At 50.6% G+C, this 9,515-nt stretch overlaps 1 protein-coding gene across 3 annotated transcripts in view; it reads left to right on the top strand.

Moving 5' to 3' along the window:
• Ptpn23 (protein tyrosine phosphatase non-receptor type 23) overlaps positions 1-9,515 on the top strand; it is a 24,508-nt gene that overhangs the window by 12,098 nt on the left and 2,895 nt on the right. For 2 of the 3 annotated variants that reach the window (XM_031346405.1, XM_031346407.1), the window contains exons 3-20: positions 3,536-3,663; positions 3,908-3,984; positions 4,601-4,650; positions 4,777-4,908; positions 5,305-5,385; positions 5,459-5,590; positions 5,675-5,722; positions 6,093-6,149; positions 6,256-6,314; positions 6,428-6,507; positions 6,617-6,731; positions 6,825-6,890; positions 7,187-7,332; positions 7,580-7,897; positions 7,975-8,129; positions 8,208-8,359; positions 8,451-8,630; positions 8,723-9,508. In XM_031346405.1, the coding sequence (XP_031202265.1) occupies positions 3,536-3,663; positions 3,908-3,984; positions 4,601-4,650; positions 4,777-4,908; positions 5,305-5,385; positions 5,459-5,590; positions 5,675-5,722; positions 6,093-6,149; positions 6,256-6,314; positions 6,428-6,507; positions 6,617-6,731; positions 6,825-6,890; positions 7,187-7,332; positions 7,580-7,897; positions 7,975-8,129; positions 8,208-8,359; positions 8,451-8,630; positions 8,723-9,508 (2,762 nt within the window). The remainder of the gene's footprint in view (positions 1-3,535; positions 3,664-3,907; positions 3,985-4,600; positions 4,651-4,776; positions 4,909-5,304; positions 5,386-5,458; positions 5,591-5,674; positions 5,723-6,092; positions 6,150-6,255; positions 6,315-6,427; positions 6,508-6,616; positions 6,732-6,824; positions 6,891-7,186; positions 7,333-7,579; positions 7,898-7,974; positions 8,130-8,207; positions 8,360-8,450; positions 8,631-8,722; positions 9,509-9,515) is intronic. The other variant, XM_031346406.1, reaches the window with a different exon arrangement.

Here is a 9,515-nt window from a genome sequence, read left to right as displayed (position 1 = left end):
ATCTGCCTGCCTCTGCTTCCCAAGTGCTGGCATTAAAGGTGTGCACCACCACTGCTCGGCTTTTTCTTCTTTTCTACATTGTCTTTTTTTCTGGCCCATGAGATTTCAAATATGTAGCTCCTCCGTTATTTGTTGTTTCACTGTCTGAAACTTCATTTACTCTCAGTCACTTGTATTCTAGAATACTAAATGGAAAATTCCAGAGTAAGTAATCTTGAAGCTGGAAGTTGCTTATAGTTCTGTATAGTATAATTAAATCTTATGGCACCCTGCACTATATTATCCTACCCGAAATGTTAATTTTTGCTTTGTTTAGTGATTTCATACTAGATTCTACGTGGTCAGTATTCACTTAGTAGCAATCTTGATTATCAGAGGGAATGAAATCTCATGATACCCTGTTTACATTTTGTGTTCATATACACTCAGGGGAGAAAGGGGGCCGGGTTTGCAAGAGGGAGAAAACATTTCTGTGGCAATCACAGGACGTCAACTTGCAGAGTCTGTTCTAGGCCTGAGCTCAGCTCATCAGGCAGGCTTGACCTCAAGCATGTTGGCATCAGTGCTGTGGTTAGTGACTCTTATTCTCTTTGTTTGTTGTTTGTTGTTGTTGTTTGAAATGAGTTTCTCTGGAGATTGCTGTGTAGACCAGGCTGGCATGGAAATCACAGAGGTCTTGTTGCCCTTCCCGAGTGCTAGGATTAAAGGTGTAAACCGTCATTCCAACCACCCTTATTTTCTTAATATCGGGTGTAAATAAGTAGTGGTGATGTTGGCGGTCGTATATTCCAAAGAAAACCTGGCAACGAAATCCTTGGTGTCAAGCATGGCAGTGCACACTTCTGAATCCACGTTCAGGAGGCAGAGGCAGGACTGCTGAGTGTGAGCCTCAGCCACAGTGGCACCCTATCTTCAACCCACATGAAAAAGCAAAAAACCACTGGGTGGTGCCTTTAATCCTAGCGCTGGGGAGGTAGAGACAAGCGGATCTCTGAATTCTAGGCCAGTGTGGTCTACACTCAGTTCTAGGAGACCCAAGCTATAAAGAAACCCTGTCTTCAAAATCTAAAACAAACAAACAGAAAAAGAGGTCAAGGTCATCCTTAGTGGTAAGAGTTGGAGGCTAACCTGGGCTACCAAAGGTACTGGGATTACAGACGTCCATGGCAACTCTTTTTAAGCACTTACTGAAGCTGGAAAGATTGCTCAGTGGTTAGAGTTCACACTGCTTCCAAAGGACCTGAACTAGGTTCTCAGCACCCATGTCAGCCTGTAATCCCAGCTCTGGGGGAACTGATGCCCTTTTGGCTTTGGAGGGCAACTGCAGGCATGTGCACACACCCACACACAGCAACCCGGGATACACGTAACTGAAAAATAAAACTGAAGCAGAGGCAGGCACATCACTGTGACTTCAAGATCAAGGCCAGCCTGGCCTACTAGTGAGCTCCAGACTAGCCAAGACTACACAGCAACCCCATCCCCCCTTAAAGATGAGGTCTCACTGTGTAGCCCTCGTTAGCCTGGAACTCACTCTGTAGACCAGGCTAATCTTAAACTCACAGAGCTCTGCCTGCCTCTGCTTCCTGAGTGCTGGGTCAAAAGGCAAGTGCCAGCGGGCAGTGAAAAATAAATGTCTAAACAAACATGCACAATCTTTGGCTTTCATTTAAAATCAGCCGGCATTGATTTCTGTTGCTTTTTTTTTTTGGTTTTTCGAGACAGGGTTTCTCTGTATAGCCCTGGCTGTCTTGGAACTCACTCTGTAGACTAGACTGGCCTTGAACTCAGAAATCCACTTGCCTCTGCCTCCCAAGTGCTGGGATTAAAGGCATGCGCCACCACCGCCCGGCTTCTGTTGCATATTTTAAAGAAGATAAAACAGGGCTCATTTGGTAAAGTGCCAAGTATGCAAGCATGAGAACTTGGGTTTGGGTCCCCAAAATCCATATAAAACACCAGGTGTGATCATGCACATTTGTAACCCCAGTGCTTGGTGGGGGGGGCGGTGGTAAAGGGTATGTGTGTGTGTGGGGGGGTAAAGGGTGGGGGAGTGGCTAGTCTAGCCAGTTGGAAAGCTCTGAGTTTCCTGAGAGACCCTGTTTCAAAAGACAAGGTATCGAGTGATCATGGAAGATGCCTGATGTCAACCTTGGGGACATGCACCTGCACACATGTGCATGTACTCACTCTCCTTACACACAGCAAACACTTCACTACCATAGATAACCACTGTTAGCATTTGCAGGTGTAGTCATCTGATTTTTCCCCTTTTGGTCTGCATATTTATTTGCGTATCATATGCTTTTACAGAAATAAGATCACACTATATTCATCTATTATTTTATTTTATTTTATTTTATTTTTGCCTAGTAGCATGTCATTGAAATCTTAGTATATCTATAGCAACCTCTGTCTTTAGTTTCACAGTAGACTGTTTTCGTGTGTGAGTAGCCTTGATGTAATTCATGTGAACAGTCTTCTTTAATAGAAAGTCTAGTGGCATCCAGTTTTTTTTGTTTGTTTGGTTTTTGGTTTTTTTCAAGACAGGGTTTCTCTGTGTAGCCCTGGCTGTCCTGGAACTCTCTGTAGACCAGGCTGGCCTCGAACTCAGAAATCCACCTGTCTCTGCCTCCCAAGTACTGGGATTAAAGGCGTGTGCCACCACCGCCTGGCCCAGCCAGTGTTTTAATCTGACAATGCTGTGAGAAATGTGTTTGTATTCAAGGATTTTTTTCTTTGTCTTGGATATCTGCCCTCCCATACATCATTTTTTGATGCAGGGTCTTGTGTAACTCAGGCTGATTTCAGACTTGCTGTGTAGCTAAGAATGGCTTTAAACAACTGTTCCTCCTATCCCTGCCTCCTGGTTCTGGGATGCAGCTGCGCATCATCCTGCCCCGCTGACCTGGATGTCTCTAACTATACAGTTTTAGATGAAGAACTGCGGATCAAGCTGAGCAGTGTCTCAGCACTTGAGAACACTGCTGCTCTTCTAGAGGACTCAGTTTCAATTCCCAGCACCCACATGGCAGCTTACAGTCATATATAACTCCAGTTCCAGGGAAGCCAAGTCCTTCTTTTGGCCTCCACAGATATCAGACATGCACATGTGGTACACATACATGCAGGCAAAACACCTATACACATAAAATAATTCTTTTTCTTGTTTTTTTTTTTTTAATTTATTTTTTTTTCTTGGTTTTTTGAGACAGGGTTTCTCTGTGTAGCCCTGGCTGTCCTGGAACTCACTCTGTAGGCCAGGCTGGCCTCGAACTCAGAAATCTACCTGCCTCTGCCTCCCAAGTGCTGGGTTCAAAGGTGTGCGTCACCACTGTCTGGCAAAATACTATTTTTTTAAAGTAAAAAGTTAAATACAGTAAAATATTCAAAGCATATTGCAGAATGTCTTCTAGAAATGTGGGACAGACTCAGCCTTGGCTGCTGGGACGGTATATCCAGTAACTGTGAGCATGGAGAGGGCTCTCTGCAGTTCTAATACTGGCGAGCCTTTTTCTTCCATTTTGCTTCCCAGAATGCTATTCGTGTTGCCCGGGACTTTGAGGGCTGCAGTGTCCTTCGAAAGTACCTGGGCCAGCTACACTACCTGCAGAGTCGGGTGCCCATGGGCTCAGGCCAGGAGGCTGCTGTTGCTGTCACCTGGTGAGCACTGGTAGACTGGGCTGGGAAGTTGAGAACTTAGAAGGTACTTGGACAGCTGGGAGGCCTAGGTCATAGGCATGGTCCTTTCCCCTCTCCTCGCCTTGCTGCACAAGCTGGGCAGTGGGTTAGTGTGATCTCCCATAGACCCCTGTCTCATACTGGGGTGGTTGGTCCCCTCCCCTGACCTGAGGGCCCAGGCCAGCTCCTACCATCTGTATGACTGAGATGAATGGCATGCCTGCAGGACTGAGATCTTCTCGGGCAAGTCTGTGGCCCACGAAGACATCAAGTACGAGCAGGCCTGTATTCTCTACAACCTCGGTGAGCTGCTTGCTCCTTCCAGGGGCCTCCTCCAAGCCCTACCAGCCCAGGGTCTCAGTTCATTAGGTCAGATGGCCAAAAAGGCTATGGGTGGATGAAAGCAAGATGCCTGGGTTCTAACCTTTCCCCCACTTCTACCACAGCTACACAGGCACTTCTGCTGTTTTCTGGGACCCTGGAAAGTCACTGTTTAAAGGGCTACTCTGCTGGGCTGACTATCACAAAAGTTGTCACTGTGTACTTACTCCAGGAGGGAGTCATGGCCTCTCTTTGCCTGGATAGTATCACCCCTACTCCCCAATTAATGGCTTCAGATTGCTTCAGGGAGGAAGAACAAAGCTGGCCTTAGACTGCCCTTCAAGTCAGCCGTGCTGTTGACTGAGGGAAAGAATGGGGGCTCCTCCCTGCTTTACTCCCAGCCAGGTGTATAACCGGAGAAAAGATTTGGCTAGGTTTGTGATTGTTCTTCCTCGGGAATCCGTGCACTGACTGCCCAGGTCTCAGACCTGTTTCTCTGGATGACAGCAGTGCTCCTCGGCTTCAGCCTCAGCACAGGCGTGGGCAGCCTGGGAAGCATCCCCAGGCTCTCCTCACAGAGTGACCCCTGCCTCTCTAGGTGCACTGCACTCCATGCTGGGCGCTATGGACAAGCGAGTGTCTGAGGAGGTGAGGATTCCGGGAGGTGTGGGCATGTGGATGTGCTATGGAGGGAGGGCTCCGAGTGCCCTCAGCCGCCAGAGTTTGACTGCTTCCTGCCTTACGGAAGTGCGTCTTTTACCTCTTCCCTCCCAGGGCATGAAAGTCTCCTGCACCCACTTCCAGTGCGCAGCAGGCGCTTTTTCCTACTTGCGTGAACACTTCCCACAGGCCTTCAGTGTGGACATGAGTCGCCAGATCCTTACCCTCAATGTCAACCTCATGCTGGTGAGCAGGAGGTGCTCCGGTGGAGCCAAATTGCTTTTGTTTCTGTTTTGAGATAAGGTTGCATTCTGTAGCTCAGGCTGGTCTGAAGCTTGCTGTGTAGCCCATGCTTGCTTCAAAACCATGGCCAATCCTCCTGCCTCTATCTTTTTGGGATTAATCACGAGCCACTCCCCTAACTTTAAGTTGAATTGGAGAAGTGACTAAGGGAGGAGGCAGTTCCATCTAGATCCCAGGCCAGCCATGTGCCTGTAGTAAGGGATAGGCAGGAAAGCAGCCAGGAAGATCTGGCACAGTATGTTAATCCTGGGGGAGACTAGAGGAAAGGGGATATTTTGGTGTGTTCCTTGGCTCCCAGGAAAGAAAAGACCTTCAGGTGACCTGTACTTGTTGCTGCAGGGCCAGGCTCAGGAGTGTCTGCTGGAGAAGTCCATGTTGGACAACCGGAAGAGCTTTCTAGTGGCCCGCATCAGTGCACAGGTAGGGAGAGGGCTGAGGATGAGCAGTTTGCTTTGCCCCTGGCCCTTGGTAACTGGACTCATCCAACTCCTAGGTGGTAGATTACTATAAGGAGGCATGCCGGGCCTTGGAAAACCCTGATACTGCTTCCCTGTTGGGCCGTATCCAGAAAGACTGGAAGAAACTTGTCCAAATGAAGATCTACTACTTTGCAGCTGTGGCTCATGTATGGTGAGGGGTTGCTGGGTGTGGAGTAAGCCAGATGGCTGTAGCTTAGGAGACAAGTCCTGATGCCCATTCCTTTTCCCAGCTGCACATGGGGAAGCAAGCTGAGGAGCAACAGAAATGTGGGGAACGGGTGAGTGGTCTGTGGATAAGGGGGGCACTGAGGATCTGTTCTGGGCTTTTATGATTGTCTTTACATCATATTGGAGCTGGTCCTCTCTGTCCCTACCCTTGTCTTCCCCTTCACACCATGTGCCAAGCTGTCACCACCCCACAGCTCTCATCTTTGAGGGTCTCAGGAGATATGGTGGGGTCCCCACTGGGAGGATGGCTCTTTGGAGGTGTAAGCTGCAGTGGAGCCGACTGGGGCTGATTGTTGGTTGGCTGGCATCTGTTACCTGAGTCTTATGGTCAGTGATGTGATCATCAGGTAGGATGAAGTAGGGATATGAAACATTTAGGGTCCGAGCAGGGAAGGACAGACCAGGTTTTGCCTTCCACAGGTGGCCTACTTCCAGAGTGCCCTGGACAAGCTTAATGAAGCCATCAAGTTGGCCAAGGTAAAGCTGAACACATGTGGCTGCCCTTCAGAGCCATGAAGGCAGAGCTAGCTGACCTGACAGATCTGAGCACTGGCCTTGATTATTTCTTATCTCTACTCCACAGGGCCAGCCCGACACTGTGCAAGATGCACTTCGCTTTGCTATGGATGTCATTGGGGGAAAGTGAGTATGTGGGACTAGGGTGGGTATGCTCGTATTCTTGGGAGGAAGCTAACAGTGCCATGGGAGTGTACTTTTCCTTGATAATCTGTCCCCTCCCCATTCCTGACTCCCAGATATAATTCTGCCAAGAAGGACAATGACTTTATCTACCACGAGGCCGTGCCAGCACTGGATACCCTTCAGCCTGTGAAAGGTCTGACAGCTGAGGGCAAGCTGAGGAGTGGGGCTGGCAGAAGGTTGGGATAGGGAGGTGCCTTGAGTTTTCATATGGTTCTGATTGCTGTGACGCTCCCTGCTCTTAGGAGCCCCCTTGGTGAAGCCCTTGCCAGTAAACCCCACGGACCCAGCTGTTACAGGTCCTGATATCTTTGCCAAGTTGGTTCCCATGGCTGCCCACGAGGCTTCATCACTGTACAGGTGTGTAGGAGGGACTGGCCTTTCCTTGGCATAAAGCGTCTTGATGTCTCTCAAGAGTACAGGTCTCTAGCAACTGCTCTGTTCATTCTATAGTGAGGAGAAGGCGAAGCTGCTTCGGGAAATGCTGGCCAAGATTGAAGATAAGAATGAGGTCCTAGAGTAAGTGTGGGACACATGGTGTGGGATGGGTACATACCAGGTTTCCTGCCTCCCTGCCCAGAGTCTAGATCTAGACTGTAGGTGTTAATGTGCTGTGGAGACACCATTTGAATCAGTGCTTGGGCATAGCCTACTAGGCCATGTGGTATTAGAGAGGTAAAGGTCACAGTTTTCTCTCTGCTAAGTCTTCAGTTGAGTTTCATTGGAGGGGAACAACCTAGCAGGCTTTTTATGTGGAAGGAATTGGGCCAGCCCAGCATCATTTGTTCCTGTTGTCATCCCTCTTCCTTCCCTAGTCAGTTCATGGACTCTATGCAGCTGGACCCTGAGAAAGTGGACAACTTGGATGCCTACAACCATATCCCACCCCAGCTCATGGAGAAGTGTGCAGCGCTCAGTGTCCGGCCTGACACTGTCAAGAACCTTGTCCAGTCTATGCAGGGTGAGCAAAGCACACAGCAGACAGATGCAGGGGTAGCGTGCAAGCCATCTGCCATGGCCTCCCCCACTGAGGATGCTGGGGAAGCCCTGGCCCAGGCATGTACCACCCAAATGTTTCTGTGTTTGTGGAGTTTAGCAAGTGCTAGGAAACAAGCTCTAATCTAAATGGGCATTTCAGTGTCTTGTGGGCAGAAGGCAGAGTGGTGCCTTGTCTGCGTACCTCAATGTCTACCCTCAATACACCTCAGTGCTGTCAGGGGTGTTCACGGATGTGGAGGCCTCCCTGAAGGACATCAGGGATCTACTGGAGGAAGATGAGCTGCAAGAGCAGAAATTGCAGGAGACCCTGGGACAGGCTGGGGCTGGCCCTGCCCCCTCTGTTGCCAAGGCTGAGCTCGCAGAAGTGAAGCGAGAATGGACCAAGTACATGGAGGTGCATGAAAAGGCTTCCTTCACCAACAGTGAGCTGCATCGTGCTATGAACCTGCATGTTGGTAACTTGCGCCTGCTCAGTGGACCACTGGACCAGGTGCGGGCTGCCCTACCCACACCAGCCCTCACCCCAGGTAAGCACTGCTCATTGCTTTGGGGAAAGGCTTGGAACTAGGGTTCCTTTGACCTCACTGACTGCTGCTTCCCTCAGAGGACAAAGCTGTGCTGCAAAACCTAAAGCGCATCCTAGCCAAAGTACAGGAGATGCGGGACCAGCGTGTGTCCTTGGAACAGCAGCTGCGAGAGCTGATCCAGAAGGATGACATCACTGCCTCCCTGGTCACCACTGACCACTCAGAGATGAAGGTGGGTTGGATGAGCAGCGAGAAAGGGCTCTTGTTTCTGGGCTTCTCCTTAGATGGTGTTGTTCCTATCTTCCCTCAGAAACTGTTTGAGGAACAGCTAAAGAAGTATGACCAGCTGAAGGTATACCTGGAGCAGAACCTGGCCGCCCAGGACAATGTCCTCCGTGCACTGACTGAGGCCAATGTGCAGTATGCAGCTGTGCGGCGGGTGCTTAGTGAACTGGACCAAAAGTCAGTACTTGCCTTTGTTCTTACCACAGCTCCATCCAGAGCTCTGTCCCTATAGCTTGCCTCAATCTGGCTTTTTGTTTTGCCCACCAAGGTGGAACTCCACACTACAGACCCTGATAGCATCCTATGAAGCCTATGAGGACCTGATGAAGAAGTCCCAGGAAGGCAAGGACTTTTATGCAGACTTGGAAAGCAAGGTAGCTACCCTGCTGGAACGGGCACAGTCCATCTGTCGTGCCCAAGAGGCTGCCCGCCAGCAGCTCCTGGACAGGTAGGTTTGTGGGCTTTAGGCTTCATTATATATTGAGCCCAGGCCAGCCTGGCTTATGGAGGCTGGCCTTACTTCCCCTGCCTGTCCCTTAGAGAGCTGAAGAAGAAGGCACCACCACCTCGGCCTACAGCCCCAAAGCCATTGCTGTCCCGCCGTGAGGAGGGTGAGGCAGTGGAGGCTGGAGACCCACCTGAGGAGCTGCGCAGCTTGCCTCCTGACATGATGGTTGGCCCCCGGCTGCCTGATCCATTCCTAGGAACTACCGCCCCTCTTCACTTTTCTCCTGGCCCCTTCCCTAGTTCCACAGGCCCAGCAACCCACTATCTCTCAGGACCCTTACCCCCTGGAACTTATTCAGGCCCCACTCAACTGATGCAACCTAGAGCTGCAGTTCCCATGGCACCTGCAGCGGTCCTCTACCCAGCCCCTGCCTATACATCAGAGTTGAGCCTTGTACCCAGATCCTCTCCCCAGCATGGAATTGTAAGCAGCCCCTATGCAGGGTTGGGGGCACCCCAACCAGTTGTAGGCCTTCCCTCTGCTCCACCTCCCCAGTTCTCAGGACCTGAGTTAGCCATGGCAGTTCGGCCAGCTACCACCACAGTAGATAGTGTCCAGGCCCCTATCTCTAGCCACACAGCACCACGGCCAAGCCCCACCCCAGCTCTTCCCCAGCCCTGCTTTCCAGTGCCTCAGCCTGTACCCCAATCTGTTCCCCAACCGCAGCCTTTGCCTACACCGTATACTTATTCTGTAGGGACCAAGCAGCACCTCACAGGCCCTCTACCACAGCATCACTTTCCTCCTGGGATCCCAACAGGCTTTCCAGCCCCTAGGATTGGGCCCCAGCCCCAGCCCCAGCCCCAGCTCCAGCCCCAGCCCCAG

The sequence above is a fragment of the Mastomys coucha genome, unplaced genomic scaffold (genome assembly GCF_008632895.1).
Source record: "Mastomys coucha isolate ucsf_1 unplaced genomic scaffold, UCSF_Mcou_1 pScaffold23, whole genome shotgun sequence".
Lineage (NCBI taxonomy): Eukaryota > Metazoa > Chordata > Mammalia > Rodentia > Muridae > Mastomys > Mastomys coucha.
This window is presented reverse-complemented; position numbering and strand designations above follow the sequence as displayed.